Source organism: Ranitomeya imitator, chromosome 1, assembly GCF_032444005.1.
Source record: "Ranitomeya imitator isolate aRanImi1 chromosome 1, aRanImi1.pri, whole genome shotgun sequence".
Lineage (NCBI taxonomy): Eukaryota > Metazoa > Chordata > Amphibia > Anura > Dendrobatidae > Ranitomeya > Ranitomeya imitator.
Genome location: NC_091282.1, coordinates 974334055 through 974354410, shown reverse-complemented (window position 1 = coordinate 974354410; position 20356 = coordinate 974334055). Strand labels below are relative to the sequence as shown.

Genomic DNA, 20356 nt, shown 5'->3' with positions numbered 1-20356 from the left:
AAAAACAAGGGGTGTATAGGCTAGTGACGGAATATGAACAAGTCTTCAGTAAACACCCATTGGACTTCGGACGGATAGAAGGGGTAGAACACACAATCCCCACCAGTGACCATCCCCCAAAAAAAGAAAGATATAGACCCATACCGCCCGCTCACTATCAATGTGCAAAAGATATGCTGAGGGAGATGAAACAGGCCGGGGTAATAAGAGACAGCTGTAGCCCCTGGGCGGCCCCTCTAGTGATTGTCAAAAAAAAGGACGGAACCATGAGAATGTGCGTAGACTACCGGAAGATTAATAACATCACCCATAAAGACGCCTACCCCTTGCCTAGGATAGAAGAGTCCTTAACTGCTTTGAAATCTGCCAATTATTTTTCCACCTTAGACTTAACAAGCGGGTATTGGCAAGTCCCTGTGGCTGAGAGAGATAAGGAAAAGACGGCATTCACCACACCAATGGGTCTATGTGAATTTAATCGCATGCCGTTCGGACTCTGCAACGCATCCGGTACCTTCCAGCGGCTGATGGAATGCTGCCTCGGACACAAGAACTTCGAGACCGTCCTCCTGTACCTAGATGATGTGATCGTCTACTCAAAGACTTACGAACAACACTTAATAGACCTGGCAGAAGTGTTCGAAGCCTTATCCAGGTATGGCATGAAAGTCAAGCCATCCAAATGTCACCTTCTCAAGCCAAAGGTACAGTACCTGGGACACATCGTGAGTTCGGAGGGAGTAGCACCAGATCCCGAGAAAATAAGCGCCATAAGGGATTGGCCAAGACCTACCAGCGCAAAAGTGAGACAATTCCTGGGATTGGTGGGTTACTATCGCAGATTTATAAAAGGATTTACCAAGTTGGCAGCACCCTTGCAAGACACCTTGGTAGGGCAGACGAAGAAACCTTCAAACCGAAACCCTCCTTTTCAGTGGAACGATGAAAGGGAAGACTCCTTTGAACAACTAAAGAAGGCACTAACCGGAGAAGAGGTTCTGGCATACCCAGATTACCATCAACCTTTCATCCTCTACACTGATGCCAGTAATGTGGGACTAGGAGCGGTGCTGTCACAAAAGCAAGAAGGTCGGGAGAAAGTCATCGCCTTTGCAAGTAGAAAGCTCCGGCCTACTGAAAGAAATTCAGAAAATTACAGCTCCTTCAAATTGGAACTACTGGCAGTAGTTTGGGCTGTGACTGAACGTTTCAAGCACTATCTGGCCGCTGCAGAATTTATTGTCTATACTGACAACAATCCGTTGACCCACCTGGACACAGCCAAATTAGGTGCGTTAGAACAGCGATGGATAGCCCGGTTATCTAATTACAACTTCAAGATCAAGTATCGAGCAGGTCGCAAGAATGGAAATGCCGATGCCCTATCCCGGATGCCACACTTGAGAGATGTAGAAGAAGAAATGGGGGAGCTTGAAGAAATTGAACTACCAGCCTTCCATCATCCCAAGGCAAAACATCATCAGTCAAGTACCTATCAGAAACAACAAGAGGTGAATTTAAATCCGTTAGCACACCATAGATGGGCTGACACCCAAGACAGCAATCCGGCTGTGAAGTTGGTGAAGGAACTGTTAACTGAGCAAAGTGCATATCCCGATGAGGATGCCCCAGAAGAGACGCATCAACTCTGGAAAGAGAGAGGCAAAATGTTCCTGTATCAAGGGAAGCTCTGTAGAAGGTACACCAATCCGAAAACACATGAATTGGTTTGGCAGATTATCGTGCCTAAACAAGATGTCAAGATGGTCCTCGAAGCTTACCATAATGGTGCTGGTCACTTCGGTTGGAAAAAGTTAGAAGTACTTCTAAGAGAAAGATTTTATTGGGTCGGGATGAGAAAATCAATCGAACAGTGGTGCAGAAATTGTGGCCCGTGCAACCTCAGAAGAAACGATCAAAAGAACCAAAGAGCACCACTGCAGCCCATAATCACCAAACAACCACTTGAACTTGTAGCCATGGACCATGTGAAGTTGACACCAAGCCGGTCTGGCTATGTCTATGCCTTGACCATCGTGGACCATTATTCACGCTTCTTGGTAGTAGTACCCGTAAAAGATCTGACAGCAAAAACAGCAGCCAAAGCGTTCCAAACGTACTTTTGTAGACCCCATGGATATCCGGAACAGGTTCTCACCGACCAAGGTACAGCCTTTGAATCAGAGATCTTCAGAGAATTCTGTAATATGTATGGTTGCAAAAAGATCCGGACGACGGCCTATCATCCACAAACAAACGGCTTATGCGAGAAGATGAACCATATTGTAATAGAACTACTAAAGACTTTACCTGAGGCAGAAAGGAATCAATGGCCAGAGAAATTGCCTGACTTGGTGGATCTGTATAATCATGTCCCGGTGAGCTCCACCAATTGCACCCCAGCTTACCTTATGCGTGCAAGACCCGGCCAATTACCAATCGATCTAGAAATGGGAATTCTGAAACCAGACGCAGAAGTCCAAGACTCCAATTGGGATATCATACGGCAAAAGCAGTATCGCCAAGTGCAAGAGAGTGTGGAAAGAAGCCTTCAGCAAACTAGAGAAAGACAAGAGCGAACTTTCAACCAGAATGCTCTAGCGACCCCATTAAGACCAGGTGACCAAGTGCTCAAGAGAAATCGTCGAACCAATAAACTGGACAATCAGTGGGAAGCCGTACCCTACACAGTTTTACCAACAAGAGTGGATAATCCTAAAATGTGTCTCATTAGCAAAAACGGAGGCTTAACATCTGTACTAGTGTCAAGAGACAATCTTAAATTATGTCCGGAAGCATTGAAAGAGCCAGACGCTGTCCAGCCAGAACTAGAAGTTATTCAACCCATACAGGTTCAACCAGTAAAGGAAAAAGAAGAGGAAGTGTATCACACCTGTATAGGAGACTTTCCCAAAACCCTACTAACATACCATGGTGCAGTAGTGGTTCCCATGGTGGCCTTTTACCCAACACCAAACCCAATACCAGAAGTCCCAAGACAGGAAGAGGCTGACCCCGTACTACAGGAGGTTCCAGGCCAGGAAGAACAGATTCCTGGTCAGAGTAATCCCATTCACGGTGGACTTGCCAACTCCATAGTCGTGGAATTATCTTTAGCAGAGCGGGCAGATACTACATCCGCAGTAGACAGTAGTACACCACATGAAGAGACACCGCTATTACGTAGATCACAGCGTAGTACCCAGGGTCAATTACCGGCCAGGTATGCAGATTACCAACTATAAAGCTCATAATGTGAATTGTATATATGTTATGCCGTATATAGTTAAACAGAAAATGTAGTATAGTCATTGTTATCAGTCTGCAACGTTTAAGCCCAGTGCCTACAGAGACTTGTCTGTATGAACTTCTTGCATATTCTTGAACTTTTTATCAGCCCGGAGGCACTAAATCAAAGCTCCGGAAAGACTGCTTTTTGAACTTTGCTCCTCGCTCTTTTTGAACTTTCTTTATACTTTATATTGATAACTCCGTTGGAAAAATGGAACTAAATTCCTGGACACAAAGTGCAGTGCCTTTCCTAGTACCTTCAAGGATAGAACTGTATTAATGGACGCTATTTGAAGTGACTTTGTACAGAACTATATTTTTGTTTCCTCGAGTGGTTTTTGTAACTTTTCATTTTTAAGACTCTGTACATATTAATTGTTATTTCAAAATGTTATTGTCCCACAGTCCCGGAGTACTGTTCTTAACCAAGGGGGAATGTGGCACCCCTAGGGGTATTTGCCACAAAAATAGTTACTGACAGTAAATGCAAATACTAAAATAGCAAGACTGCACTACCACCTCTGGCCAGAAGGGGGAGCTCCAGAGACTCCCCTTGATCCATTCTGGTCTGAGAGAAGAACTGGCAGTTGGGCCAAGGAGCTGAAAGTGAGAGGTCATACAGTTGAATCTCTAACAGCCCTGTGACTGTTACCAGGCCTAAATCACCAGCCTGAGGAGAAGAGGGATAGAGAAAAAGGACATTGTGAGAACCGGGTAGCATTAATCACTACCCAGAACAGGCGCAAAGACGGATACCGGATCCGTGGCTGTATTCATTACATATAATACAGCAACCGGAAAAACGTGAGGTGATATCAGCTTCACTAGGGTCGGACGCAGCAACAGACACAGAGTTCAGCGGTACTCCTGGAGGGGGTAAGCCGATAAAAGGACTCGGGTTGCCCGTCGAACCAGGACCCGGAGGGGACAGATTGGGCCGGCAGCCAGTTCACATACAGCAGCAGGGCCACACAGAAATTGCGTACAATAAGAGGCGAAGACCCCGGCAGGGTCAAAGTAACTCAGAGTTCCCATACAGACTCCGGTGACAGGACTGGTTGTAAATCCTTTTTTGTTAAAGTAAACTGGTTAAACGTTTCAGTGCCTCAGTCTTTCATTTGGACAATAGCCATCTATCCAGGATTGGGATCATCACCGCTGGGAGAACCTGCTGCTGATCAAGTAAGTGCCTGTTCCCTCACGATACCCTTTACACTGCATTGCCTGAGGCCACAGCACCGGGTCAAGCCACCCGTGACACCCCCCTCAACAGACAGACCCCATTGGTCCGGTGCTGGGTACCCCGGTCTCTTGGGCGTCACATATACATTAGACTTCTTCTCATCAGCTTCGATTAAATTTTCAATTAAATGTAACTTTGTTTTCCCTCATCTTATTGTGCCTTGCACTTATTCTTTAGGTTTTTTTTTTTTTTCAACCAAAGTTAATAAAGTTTGACCTTCTAGTGATTTCATGCGGGGTCTCCTTTTCAGTTAAATTGATATCTCAAGCTTGTAAGCTATCCTCAGTGATACAGGGGTTAATTTTCCAATTGCTAGGGATTCAATCACTGGTCAACAGAGATCCCGGAGAACTTAAGAGTATCGGGAGAATGGCGCACAGATTGATCAGGTGTACCATCACTCCATTCACACCAAATGGAAGTGCTGAAGATTGAGGATTGCTATGCATGACCAAATTTTGTGTTTGTACTCCCATTAGAATGAATGGAGCAGGATCAGCGGAGAGTTATCCACTATCCAAAAGATAGGGATGCTTTCAAACATGAGAATACCCCTTTAAGATGGTGGAGGGTAGCATACATACTAGTTACCTGTGTCTTACGTGAAATATCAGATTCCCATACACAGATGGTGGGTATCCTGACTGCCCCCCACAAAATGTTGGGGTGGGGGGGCTGGCACTTCAAAATAAAGAAGACACCCTTGTTTTCTCTACCTTGAAAACACATGAGCGCTGTATTCTGCTGGCAGTCCCACAGTGTGGGAATTCTGAAACTATTGATCGGTATCTTGTGATTTTGGGAAAACCCTTTTCATGTTAGACAATAGCCACAGATCATGGAGCAGCAAATATTGGCTAATCTGTACATCAGTTTTTTGGAAATTGGTTTTAATTGTTCAATGCAAAGTAAAACATTTACCGTACATAATAGGTTAACAAACAATTCTCTGAATTTAAAATATTGCTTGTGCTGTGTTCTTTAAGATAAAAGGTCTTTTTAAATATATTAAACTTCTGTAAAATAATCCAGTGCTATATAGGTCATCATGACTGTATATGAATTATGACAAGGCAGAGAATGGACACCAGTCCTAGAGCTTGTAAGCCGAGAAACCAAAGCATGACTCCAAAAAACAACAGGAGCACGGGTTCCACAGTCCTTTCACCAAAGTACATCCGGGAGAAGCCAGTGTCAAGTAGAAGTTTGTTGATTGCACCAAAGAGTGTCCCCATTTTTTCATAGTCATCCCTTATGATTTGCTCTGGACGGTCGTTCTGAAGGGGTGAACTCTGGGGAGACACAATGATTTAGTTTTTACTATATAGTTGTAGACACATCAGTACATTACATCACAAGATAGTCTGAAGCCAAAAGCATTTCCAGGAATTTACAGTGAGGAGCCATAGTTCACAAAGTGGCTGCAGTTGTCAGGTATTGCAGCCAAGACACCCGAGTGGGGCTGAATGGTAGCACTGGCCACAGATACTTGTATTGGTGCTGTAACAGGAGGTCACCACTGCAACATCTCGGTTAGTGAGATTGTAGAATATTTAAGAGGGGGGGGGAAAAATCAACTGCAAACGATATTACTGAAAAGCAAAATCAATACCAATAAGTTACAGATTAGGGGTCAACATGTACTAAAGTCCATTTGGGCTATGCCACAAAACTGAAGAGTTGTGCATAAAATTTAGCGACTTACAACATTGTGCAAAGTTTTGCGACTTTAGGAGTTTTTTTTCCCCACCATCTTAACTCCGTTCTCTTGAAATATGGGGTGAGAGGAGCACGGACACACCCACCCAGTCTCTGATCGGAGTAGCATTTCTGGCGCAAACAGAAGCACAGCCTTCTTACTAGAGGTGCTGAATTCATGCGCATAGATTCCCACACACTTCAGAAGTACTGTAGACAGCTTTCCCAGAACAGTGGAATCAGTTTTTGCTGAAAAGATGGGAGTTATCCTAAACTATATGGGGGAAAGAGGGTGGGGGAAAAAAAAGAAAGTATGTGGCCACTTTATGGAATCCGACAACGAGGAGTTTGTGAACATGTGACCATGTCTGCTAATGCAGCTCCGCCGTCTGATAACACTAGGTCATACATGCAAGTTACTGGAACAGCTCTAGGAGTGTGGAGCAATTATTATTATTAGAATACTACAGGTATAATGGATTATAGTTTTTATATGATAATGGACTTTCATGATGATCTTGTATCCAGAGGTACTATTATAAACCTTCTAGGCTTTAAAGCTCATGAGTCAAATGTGACAATATGACGGCATGTGTTGAACCTTACTTAAAGAAGTGGTCCAAAATACAAGTTAATTTTCATCCTGTATGCCCATCTAATGACATTGAACAATTTCAAAAAGGCTTTAAATAAAAAAAAATTCCAAGTGCTTCTCTCCCCTCCTTACTTTGACAATACTTCATTTGAGAATCCCAGTACATCCACAGCCTCTGCCCCTTCCCTGAAATGAAGAGTCAGTGACTTTAGCTTCAGGGGCAGTTACAGTCACTGCACAATGACCATGCTCTTCCTGACTCAGACTAATAACAAATTGTCATTGTCAATTGTGGGGGCAGCGCTTGTCTCTGTACACTGGGTGTTCGCCTTACAATGCATACTGATAGTAAGCTGGCAACAGAGTGCACTACTGATCTGAGCTGGCGAGAGATTGTACCGACTGCACATTGTGCAGTGACTAGCCCAGCCCCTGAAATGAAGGTCACTGTTGCTTGTGTGTTTTTTTTTTTTTTTTGCAGGGAATAAAAATAAGTAAAATAAACTGAATACATAATTTGGTAAGGAATCCTCACACCCTTATCTACCTATATAATCGTCTAAGGGTCACTTCCGTCTGTGTGTCTGTTATGGAAATCCCACAGCCGGCCATGACCAATCAGCGACGGACACAGTCAGGCTGTGAATTCCTCTTCCCTACTCAACTCCAGTCACTGCCCCCTCCCTACTGTCCTCCAGTCAGTGCTCCCATAGCGGTTTAGCAGTCAGTTAAACGGACCGAGTTACACTGCGGAATAACGAAGTCCGTTAACGGCGCTATTAACCCTGTGTGGCCAACTTCTTTACTACTGATGCTGCCTATGCAGCATCAATAGTAAAAAGATCTAATACTAAAAATAATAAATACAAAATTATTATAGTCTCACCTTCCGTCACCTTTTCCCGCTCATCACGACGCTCCGGTCCCAAGAATCCATTGCGGCAATGACCAGAGATTATGTAGCGGTCTCGTGAGACCCCTACATCACGTGTTATTGCCGCAATGCATTATTGGGAATGGAGCATCGCAACGAGCATCGCTAAAGGCCTGGGCTGGATCTGCGGGCTGCCGGAAGGGGAGTATATAACTTTTTTTATTTGAATTCTTTTTTTAACAGGGATATGATGACCACATTGCTATATACTGCGTGGCCTGTGTTACAGTCTGCGTGACCAATCAGTGATATTGGCGCAGGATTTAAACACCGCTTCACTGATCATGTATATATTTTACCTGGAAAATCCTGTGTACTCATTGCATTATTCTTAAATCTTCATAAATAAACTACATACATATTCTAGAATACCCGATGCTTTAGAATCGGGCCACCATCTAGTATTAAATAAGCATAAAAATGTGTACGTGGCAGGACTGTGTAACCTGTATAACCCTTTAATGTGGATTCTACATTTTCTAAAGTGATATGCAACAGTTTCTTGGTGGTGCAGCACTTTAGAAATTCAGAAGAAAAAAAAAATCCCAGCTGGCTGTGTTACACGTTTTGGAATGTGAAGGACAAAGTCAGGAAATATCACTCACATCCAAACAGTAAAATTAGAGGGGTTTGTCTAAACACTTGTATTGCAAACTTTCACATATAGGTTTTCCTTTCCCTTAAGAGGAGATCTGTGGAATAATACTCAGTAAAGATTGAACCAAATATTCTACATATGCAGAATCGCACTACAATATCATAAGCGCAAGATTTAAAGACCCATTCAGAATATTATGTAGCTTATAGCCCCCTCCCTCATTTTAAAGGGAACCTGTCGCCCCCCGGGCGTTTTTAAGTAAAAGAGCCACCTTCTGCAGCACTAAGGCTGCATTCTGTGAATGTGGCTCTTCTGTTTGTGCTCCCTACTAACGCTGCAATTTTAAGTTTAATAATTTTCGCGCCATACCTGTATTCTGTCCGGTGGGCACGTCTCTTCCCCTGGACTCAACCGCCTCCCAGCCATCAATCATCCCCTCAGTGCACCGCCTCCTCTGTTTGTATGCACGTACCTGGCACCTGCGCTGTGCTCATTTTTCTGGCATGTGCCGTGCGCGCTGCCCTGCAAGTTCCATCAGCTGATCCAGTGATCCTGCCCCGCAGTGTGTTCTGATATATTCACACTGAAGGGCTGGGAATCTGGCGCATGCGCAGTTAGTACCTGCAGCTGTCCCCATCTCCCTCCGCCTCTTTCCTCCAGCGTGATACCACTCGTCTGCACTGCAGCGTCAGAGTGATCACAAGTTCCCCAACCAGGATCCTCAACAGGAGAGTAGTTGTGATTAGTGTATCATTGTAGAGGACCAGTGTTGGGTCAAAAACCACAACTAAAATGACACGTGCAATTCCAGCCTTAGGCCATCTTCACATGTTGCATTTATGCAAATTGTAAGCTGCGTTACAGTACCAGCAAAATGTATGAGATTTCAGAAATGTCATGCAAACACACATTGGGTTTATTTTACTGACGGATTTGGAAAACTGCTGCATTTCTGAAAACTGCAGCATGTCACATTTTTCAGTGTTTTCTCATCCATAGAAAGGAATGAGTAAGCGCAAACCTGAATTTGCCAGCATCAGATATGCCCATGAGGGTTTGGAGTACAGATCAGGAGACCAGCATCTGCCTTACTGCTATATTTGCTCATAGATAAGCTGTTATCTTAAAGGGCACCTGTCACCCCGAAAATCGCAGGTGAGGTAAGCCCACCGGCATCAGGGGCTTATCTACAGCATTCTGTAATGCTGTAGATAAGCCCCCGATGTTACCTGAAAAAGGAGAAAAAGACGTTATATTATACTTACCCAGGGGCGGTCCCGCTGCTGGTCAGGTCGGATGGGCGTCTCCGGTCCGCTGCGGCGCCTATCTTCTTTCCATGACGTCCTCTTCTGATCTTCAGCCACGGCTCCGGCGCAGGCGTACTTTGCTCTGCCCTGTTGAGGACAGACAAAGTACTGCAGTGCGCAGGCGCCGAGCCTCTGACCTTTCCGGCGCCTGCGCACTGCAGTACTTTGTCTGCCCTCAACAGGGCAGAGCAAAGTACGCCTGCGCCGGAGCCGTGGCTGAAGATCAGAAGAGGACGTCATGGAAAGAAGATAGGAGGCGCCACAGCGGACCGGAGACGCCCATCTGACCTGACCAGCAGCGGGACCGCCCCTGGGTAAGTATAATCTAACGTCTGTCTCCTTTTTCAGGTAACATTGGGGGCTTATCTACAGCATTACAGAATGCTGTAGATAAGCCCCTGATGCCGGTGGGCTTACCTCACCCGCGAATTTCGGGGTGACAGGTTCCCTTTAATGTCCCAGCTGAGGGACAGTTTATGATATAAGAATCTATGATAAATATCAAGGCGTCAGAAAACCCTTGAAGGATAGGCCGTTAATGGTTTACCTGGCATACCAAATTTGTAGCAGCCATATCCAATATCTAACAGCAATTAAGCCTCATTCAAGCAAAGGGAATATAGTGGCAATATCATGCAGTCACTACCAATTCAATGATGCCGTGCATGGTACTCACACAAACACGTTAAAAATCAGCAGGGTGAAGGGGCAGTGATACTCTAAGAAAGCTTGCCCTACCAAAAAGAACTTGCGGGATTTCCCCCCACCCCCGGGGCGATTGAGGTGGATGGATGTTTACCACGGGTCCCCTTCCGTGGGATTATTTAATGGTTTTGGATATTGGCTGAAATCACTGAGCTCATCTCCTGCCTACTACATCGGCATAGCCGTTGAGCTCCGGGATTAGCTGCATGACGCAAGTGCCAAACTTGAAGGGGAGGGGGGGGGGAAATAAATTCCTGCCCAACCACCCACCTTCACTAAATAAACAGACATGGCTCTCTAGTTGGAAGGTGACAGGTTACAGCTTTTATTGAAAGTATATACAACCTGTATTTTTTTTTAAAAAATGTAAATACATGAAAATAAATACGCTGTAGGTCATGTTCTTGGCAACAGTGGCTCCCTCATTAACTCCCAAGCCACATAACTATGTACAAGACTCCATGTATATACCAATGAGCACAGATACGTGCAGCGTTAGCCTCAACCACTAGCCACCAAAACTTCCAATCAGCTACAGTAGGTACGGAAAGTATACAGACTGCCTTGTTTCATTGCAGCCATTTGGTAAATTCAAATAGTTCATTTTTTACATTAATGAACACTCTTCTGCACCCCATCTTAAACAAAAAACCAAAAAACAAATGTAGAAGTTTTTGCAAATTTATTAAAAAAGAAAAACTGAAATATCACGGTCATAAGTATTCAGACCTTTTGCTCAGACACTCATATTTAAGTCATGTACTGTTCATTTACTTGTGATCTTCCTTGAGATGGTTTTACTCCTTCATTGTAGGCCAGCCGTGTTTAATTAATAACTGATAGGACTTGAGAATCTCATGAGATCAAAGAAACTGGCCAAGGAGCTCAGAGACAATTGTGGCAAGGCACAGATCTGGCCAAGGTTACAAAAGAATTTCTGCAGTACTCAAGGTTACTAAGAGCACAGTGGCCTCCATAATCCTTAAGTGGAAGAAGTTTGGGACCACCAGAAGTCTTCCTAGACCTGGCTGTCCAGACAACCTGAGCAATCGTAGGAGAAAAGCCTTGGTGAGAGGTAAAGAAGAACCCCAAGATCACTGTGACCAAGCTCCAGAGATGCAGTAGGTAGATGGGAGAAAATTCCACAAAGTCAACTATCACTGCAGCCCTCCAACAGTCGGGGCTTTATGGCAGAGAGGCTGAAAGAAGCCTCTCAGTGCAAGACACGAATGCACGAATAGAGTTTGCTTTAAAATAAAATAAAAATAAATAAAAGTAATCCACACGAAGGAATCCCAGACTGAGAAATAAGATTCTCTGGTCTGATGAGACGAAGACAGACCTTTTTGGTGATCATTCTAAGTGGAATGTGTGGAGAAACAAAGGCACTTCTCATCACCTGCCCAATACAATCCCAACAGTGAAAGATGGTGGTGGCAGCATCATGCTATGGGGGTGTTTTTCAGCTGCAGGGACAGGACAACTGGTTGTCATTGAAGGAAGCATGAATGTAGCCAAGTACAGAGATATCCTGGATGAAAACCTTCCAGAGTGCTCTGGACCTCAGACTTGGCTGAAGTTTCACCTTCCAACAAGACAATGAGCCTAAGCACACAGCTAAAATAACAAAGGAGTGGCTTGAGAACAACTCTGACCATTCTTGACTGGCCCAGCCAGAGCTATGACCCAAACCCAAATTGAGCATCTCTGGAGAGACCTGAAAATAGAATTAGTCTTACCGGTAATTCAATTTCTAGGAACCTTCCACGACAGCAGTAACGGAGGATGTCTCCCCGCCCTAATGGGGGACAGGAACACAAAGAGGTTTAATACCCTCCCCTTCCTGCCACCTTCAGTGGTTTTTCTGGACACAGTAGTATGCACAGGGCTGCCACTAGAAATTTCGGGGCCCCATACTGGCAAAATTTTCGGGGCCCCCTTGAAACTCCGCCCAGGCTTCACCCCAGCCCCGCCTCCAGGCTCCACCCCACGATCTGTCCACAGTCCCACCACTCTCTCTTGGAAAATCTCCACTTCTCACCTATCACACATTAACAGTTCCCATCACCAGATCACACATATAGCCGGCAGCTTTTGTTTTGGCCAAAAGATTTTTTAAGCCGCCACCACAACAAGGTAGACACTTTTGGCCGGGCCCTACTCTACTGTAACCTACTAAATATTTGTTAAAATATGCAATACAATTTAGGTATATTTTTATTTATTTTTCAATTTTTAAAATGACCTATAATACTACATACAAGGAACAAATACCACAACACTATGACCAGATGACATATTACCACCACAGTGATCGAATAATATAAAATACAAGGAACAAATACCGCTACACCATGACCAGACCACATATTACCTCCACATCATGACCAGACCACATATTACCAACAATGACTGAATACTACAATACTGATCAGTAATACAAAAAAACCCCACAATACTATCACCATCAGTGCCATTATGCACAGGAGATCTGTAATTAGTAAGCAGTGTCTGTGTACAGGTAATACAGTGATCACTGGTGACATTACACACAGGAGCTCTGTATATAATGTATAGATAATACAGTGATCACTGGTGACATTGTACACAGGACCTCTGTATATAGTATACAGTGTATAGTGTAAGTGTATAGGTAACACTGACTCACCAGTGACGTCTCTAGGTGAAGTCCTTCATCTTTCATCCAGCACAGACCGCCATCACTTTATCCAGCCAGGACTCGTCTCTGCAGGAAATAAAACAGTTCTCGAGTTCCGCTTGTAGAACACATTACTTAATTTTCCCAACTTCTACATGGCCGATGCTGCAATATCATTGGCCATGGCTGGAAACCCTGATCTGCCCCCCGCCACCAATCTCCTCCCCAGTCCTCTGTTCTATGGTCCGCTCCCCTCCATCCTCCTGTCCGCTCCCCCGTGCTCCGATCCACCCCCCCATACTTACCGAGCCTCCTGGTGTCCGTCAGTCTTCTCCATGGGCGCTGCCATCTTCCAAAATGGCGGGCGCATGCGCAGTGTGCCCGCAGAATCTGCCGGTAGGCAGATTCGTTCCATGTACATTTTGATCACTGTGATAAAACCCATCAGTGATCAAAATAAAAAATAGTAAATGATTCTCCCCTTTATCACCCCCATAGGTAGGGACAATAATAAAATAAAGAAAATATATTCACTTTTATTTTTCCACTAGGGTTAGGGTTAGGATAAGGCTATGTACACGTATTCTGGTCCTCTACGGATTTTTCTGCAGCGGATTTGATAAATTTGCCGTGCAAAACTGCTGCGGATTTACCAGGGTTATTCTGTGGATTTCACTGCGGTTTTACAACGGTTGTTTTCTATTGGAGCAGTTTTAAAACCGCTGTGGAATCCGCAAAAAGAAAAAAAAAAAGTGACATGCTGCGGAATGTAAACCGCTGCGTTTCCGTGCAGTTTTTTCCGCAGCATGTGCACAGCGTTTTGTTCCCCATAGGTTTACATTGAACTGTAAGCTCATGGGAAACTGCTGCGGACCCACAGCTGCGGATCCGCAGCGTTTTCCGCAGTGTGTGCACATACCCTTAGAATTAGGCTATGTGCACACGGTGCGGATTTGGCTGCAGATCCCCAGCGGATTGGCCGCTGCAGATTCGTAGCAGTTTTTCATCAGGTTTACAGTTCCATGTAAACCTATGGAAAACCAAATCCGCTGTGCCCATGGTGCGGAAAATAGTGCGTGGAAACGCTGCGTTGTATTTTCCGCAGCATGTCAATTCTTTGTGTGGATTCCGCAGCGTTTTACACCTGTTCCTCAATAGGAATCCGCAGGTGAAATCAGCACAATCCTGCGGATTTTTCAAAAATGATGCGGAAAAATCTCACACGAATCCGCAACGTGGGCACATAGCCTTAGGGTTAGGGTTGGAATTAGGGCTAGGGTTGGAAATAGGGTTAAGATTAGGCTTGTAGTTAGGGGTGTGTTGGGGTTAGTGTTATGGCTAGAGTTGGGATTTAGTGTTGGAGTTAGAATTGAGGGGTTTCCACTGTTTAGGCACATCAGGGGTCTCCAAACGCAACATGGCGCCACCATTGATTCCAGCCAATCTTCCGTTCAAAAAGTCAAATGGTGCTCCCTCCCTTCCGAGCCCCGACGTGCGCCCAAACAGTGGTTTACCCCCACATATGGGGTACCAGCATACTCAGGACAAACTGGGCAACAACTATTGGGGTCCAATTTCTCCTGTGAAAACAAAATTGCTTGCTAAAACAATTTTTGTGGAAAGAAAAATTATTTATTTTCATGGCTCTGCGTTATAAACTTCTGTGAAGCACTTGGGGGTTTAAAGTGGTCACCGCACATCTAGATTAGTTCCATGGGAGGTCTAGTTTCCAAAATGGGGTCACATGTGGGGGAGCTCCAATGTTTAGGTGGTCCCTAAAAAAAGGGTTTTGTAAATTTCGTTGTTAAAAAACAAAACAAAACAATATGTTGAAGCATTCCTGAGTTACTACCTCAAAAAAGGGACACTGGTCAGAATTGCAAAAAACAGCCAGGTCATTAGGGTCAAAATAGGCTGGGTCATGAAGGAGTTAAGGCCTCCTCCACTGCTTTCAGTTCCCTGAAGTTTGATGAGCAGGCTCTGATGTTCTGAGACCATATGCCCTGGAAGTGAGAATTCTCTACTACAGCTCCCCATCCCCTTCGACTGGCATCTTAAGTGAGAATCTTCAGTGGGATCTGGTCCCAACTGACCCCTGTTGAAGATTCTGGAGACAGAGCCACCATGTCAGCGATGTTCTGACGTGGTTGGGAAGAACTTTGTTTGACAGGGAGCTCTGTAGCCTGTCCCAAGAAGACAATACGTGTGTCTGAAGGATTCTGGTATGGGCCTAGGCCCATGGTACCATCTGGATACAAGAGGTTGGGACCCCAAAATGGACATGGAATGTCTCAGTTTTGTACTTCTTTATCCTTTGCATCAGATCCGGCTGTCGTTCTTTGGGTAGAAAGGATTTTCTTAACCTGAATTCAGAACTCCAAGGAATTTCTTCCTCGTGGACAGAAGCCGATCTGATTTTTCCCGGTTTGGTATCCATCCCAGGGATTCTAGTATTTCTATGGTCCTCACCACATCCGTGTTTAAATGGGAGTTTGATGGAGCGACAATGAGCAGGTCTAGATATGGTATAATGCAAATCCCCTGAAGCCGTATGAAAATCACTGCCTCCGCCATGATCTTTGTGAACACACGAAGTGCTGATGAGATTCCGAACGGAAGGGCACTGAACGGATAATGTGCGATCATCCAGCCCTGGGAAATTGCGAATCTTAGGAATTTCCAGAATTTCTGATGGATGGGGACGCGATAATATGCTTCCCTTAAATCCACTGTAGCCATCACCCAGTTCTGACTTATTACGGGAATAGCAGATCTTATTGATTCAATTTTGAATCTTCTGTATGTAATCACCTGAGTTAAGGGCTTCAGATTGATAATTATCCTGTGCTTCCCCGAAGGTTTTCTGATTAGAAATAGGCAAGAATAGTGACCTCTGCCTATCTCCTGTTGAGGAACTAGGGAGATTACTCCCGTCTTGAGTAAATCCTGAAGGTCCGAGCAGAATGCATCCTGCGGAGACTTTGTAAAGGGGTAACCCCTTAGGCGACAAGGGGGAGGACTCTTGAATTCCAATCTTAGACCGTCTTGAATGGTACGGAGTACCCACTGGTTTGAAGAGATGGAACGCCACTGGCTGATAAAGTTCCAGAAGCGACCCCCCACCCCGAGGGGATAGTCACTTTATCTGGGGTCTGCTGGGTTTGGGGGAACAAGGATATTTTCCTTCCCTTTCTTTCCCCCTTTAGGGTAGCTCCAGCTGCCTGTTTTGCCCTTGCCTTTCAAATCCCTTTGAGAGGTCTGATCTCGAGGGACGAAAAACTTTTTTTTGGAATCCTCTGCTCGGGAGCGGCTTTTTGTCTGTGGCCTTGTCTAAAATATCATCCAGGGCCTGACCAAACAGGCATCTACCCTGAAACGGAACGGTACAAAGTTTTGCTTTGGCTGTAATGTCGCCACTCCAGGACTTCAGCCACAGAGCTCTCCTGGCAGTTAGAAAGCACCGCTGCTTTGGATGCCACTGACAGATTCTGCCGAGGCGTCGGCAAGAAACCCCGTAGCTTTTTTGGAGAAGGGGAAGGGAATCTAGAATCACTTCTCTCGATGTTCCCTGGGTAAGGTGATCCTCTAGAGTACGGAGCCAACGAAAGATCTAGCTACACATGTAGATGCTATGTTTTGAGGTTCGTGGATGTGTCCCAAGATAGTCTAAGGAGACTCTCCATTTTTCGATCCATGGGGTCGCTGAGCTGGGATGAGTCTTTAAAATGGCAGTGCTGTCTTTATCACTCTGGACATCCACCTTTGGTGTGTCCCACAGAGGCGTCTCCATCTAGAGGGAAGCAGTTTTTTTTTTTATTTTTTTTTTATTTTTTATCTCAGATGGGACACTTAGCCCTTTTTCAGGGGACTCCCATTTGTGTAGAATGAGGTTCAGCACATCTTCATGTATCGGTAACCCTTTTAGTTTTTTGGGTTTTAAGCCCCCAAACATCTCATCCTGCACGGATAGCTTAACCTCCTCCTCAACACCCATTGTCCCCCTGACCATACTAATTAATTCTCGTATGTCCTCAGAGGAAAAATAATATTTCTTATTATCTTCCCTGGGGTTAGAAGTGGAGCCCTCATTCTCCCACACCTTCCGAATCAGAAGAACGTATTTCACCGGATTCTGAGTCACTCTACCACAGATATTTTCCTCTTTTTTGGAGGAGGCTGTGGTAACAGGGTCTGGGAAAGAGCAGATACTGATCACTGCACTATTTTTAATAAGTGATTTGATGCTTTCAAGGAGGGACGGTTGTCCGGTGCGTAACACCTCATCCGTGCAGGATTGACAAAGCTTCTTTCATGATACAGGAAGCTTTGTTGCACATACACCACACTTGCGGTCATCTGTTTTTCTGGAAGATTTGTCCTTCTTGGGGGCAGAGGCCTTGTCTCCCTAGAAAGAGAGAAGGAAACAAAGTCCAAATGCCACCCAGAAGTAAAGAGGACCTTCATCCGCTACTCACCATAGGAGGGAGGATGCCGGGCTCTGCAGACGCAGGGGGGGGAGGGGGGGGCCGGTTCGGTCACAGTCCATGGTCAGTCCACAATCCACACAGACAGAGGGTCTTACCTGGTGGTGAACCCTGACCAGTGTTCGATAACCAAGGTCCAGCGTCTGACACCACGTGCTCTCCCAGGTCACAGGTGCAGGGAAAAAGGGGGGTGGGGGGTGGGGTGATCCCAGGAGAGAACACCCATGTGGCTGCCAACTCCGGTGTAACAGCGGAGATGCTGGGCGCACATGCCTTCCAGTGTGGAACGCACAGGGAACAAACTGGAAGTACTAGTGCGTCACTTCCGTTGCACGGGTACTCCGGAATCCAGCGCCATGAGAAGAGGAGGAAGCCGGAGTGCCGCTAGGGGACCCCAGCCGCACGTCAGTGCCCTGATTTACCCCTCAAGGGGGCGCAGGAAGGGCAGGAATGGGGGTCCTGAGTCCAGGTGCGGCATGGAGACAGGAGTAGCTATACCAGGAGGAGAGCATCGTCCCCGACCCCAGCTGCCCGGCTAATGGTAAGCTGAACTATGTGCTCCGGTCGCCGGCCACGGCAGCACCACAGGATCTCTTCATGCCCCATAGGGGACAGCAAAAACACTGGAGGTGGCAGGAAATGGAGGGTATTTAACCTCCTTGTGGTGTTCCTGTCCCCTATTAAGCGCGGGAAGACATCCTCCAGTACCGCTGTCGTGAAAGGTGACTAGAGAAAATGGCTGTCCACCAACGTTCACCATCCAACCTGACGGAACTGGAAAAGATCTGCAAGGAAGAATGGCAGAGGATCCCCAAATCTAGGTGTGAAAAACTTGTTGCATCATTCCCAAGAAGACTCATGGCTGTACTTGCTCAAAAGGGTGCTTCTAAACCATACTGAGCAGAGGGTCTGAATACTTATGACAATGTGATATTTCAGTTTTTTAATAAATTTGCTAAAATTTCTACATTTGTTTTTTTTCAGTCAAGATTGGGTGCAGAGTGTACATTAATGAAATAAAATGAACTTTTGTGAACTTATTTAATGGCTGCAATGAAACAGTGAAAGATTTAAAGTGTGTCTGAATACTTTCCATACCCCACTGTACAACAGCTCACGCTTCCATGGCCTCCAAATCATCAGACCTCACTCCTCAGGGTCCGCACCCTTAGAGGAGATGGTTAATTAACAATCATCAACATTGGTAAGTGCCAATAGGTATGACACACAGTGAACAACACTCAACAGGTCTATGATTAAAAGCCTAAACCTACTAAGCTCCTATAACCTAAATTATCCCCTGGACCCAACAAATTAGCTGATGATGGATGGAGGGCGGGACACCAATGTCCTTAGGTCGGCGTCACACTAGCGAGTTTTACGGACGTATGAGAGGTGCAGAAAATACGGATTGCATATGGTACAATGATTCTCTATGGCCCAGCTCCTATCTGCCGTATTTTACGGTCTTCTACGGCCGTAGAAAATCGCAGCATGCTGCGTTTGTCACTGTATTGCGCAAAAAAAAAGCCAATGAAAGTCTATGGGGGCGAGAAAATTACGGATTACACATGGACCAGCAGTGTGACTTGCAAGAAATACGCAGCGGTGTTCTGTAGAAAAGCCGGCAATTCAGTGCGTTGTACAGTAAAATCACACTGACAGGTTAGAATAGCTAAGATAAATTATATATATATATATATATATATATATATATATATATATATATATATATATATATATATATATATATATATATAATAATATCTCTCAATAATCAGTGAGACACATATGTATATTAATATTTCATACAGCGCTAGATAGGAGAAAATCCGGTAATTCAATTGCTGGCTTTTGCCATCTCCTTCTCAAACCCGACATGTGAGACATGGTTTACATATGGACCCTCTCCAGGCTATTAATATCTGCCCTCATTCACTGGCTTTACCACTCTGGCGGAGAAAATTGCGCGGGAGCCCACGCCAATTTTTTCTGTGATTTAACCCTTTAATTTAATAGCTAGTGCCCAAATTTTGCACATACAGACTACTAACATTAGTAGTGTGGAATATGCAAAAAAAGATACGAGATGGTTTACTGTATGTAAACCATGTCTCGTATCATGCCGGGTTTGAGAAGGAGATGGCAAAAGCCAGCAATTGAATTACCGGATTTTCTCCTATCTAGCGCTGTATGAAATATTAATATATATACACATGTGTCTCACTGATTATTGAGAGATATATATATCTCCCGCGCAATTTTCTCCGCCAGAGTGGTAAAGCCAGTGAATGAGGGCAGATATTAATAGCCTGGAGAGGGTCCATATGTAAACCATGTCTCATATGTCGGGTTTGAGAAGGAGAGAGGAGTTACCGGATGGATGGATGGATAGATAGATAGATACCGATGCCGAAGTCCCCGGGTAACCAGGGTTAACATCGGGTTACTAAGCGCAGGGCCACACTTAGTAACCCGATGTTTACCCTGGTTACCGTTGTAAAAGTTAAAAAAAAAAAAAAACAAACAAACAGTACATACTTACATTCCGGTGTCTGTCCCCGGCGTCAGCTTCCCTGAACTGTGTCAGCGCCGGCTGGCCGTAAAGCAGAGCACAGCGGTGACGTCATGCCCACAAAGCTCATCTTACTCCCCCCGCCCTCCATGTAGCTCAAAATATAATCCCTCACAACCTCCCATTCCAAAACAAATTTAACCCCTTCCTGCCCTATGCTGTTACGAGTGCCCTGCGCTTGTCCTGCGTCAGCTCCAGGCTGCCAGGAGTGATGCAAACTATTGACGTGATGTCACAGCTACATACACCAAGCCCTGAGCATAATCG

At 45.1% G+C, this 20356-nt stretch overlaps 1 protein-coding gene across 1 annotated transcript in view; it reads right to left on the bottom strand.

Annotated features, from left to right (window-relative positions):
• Positions 1-5403: 5403 nt before the first annotated feature.
• The window catches only part of FAM241A (family with sequence similarity 241 member A), a 53458-nt gene continuing 38505 nt past the window's right edge, over positions 5404-20356 (bottom strand). Inside the window, exon 2 of the mRNA XM_069743860.1 lies at positions 5404-5826. Within this exon, the coding sequence (XP_069599961.1) occupies positions 5581-5826 (246 nt within the window). The 3' untranslated portion in view covers positions 5404-5580. The remainder of the gene's footprint in view (positions 5827-20356) is intronic.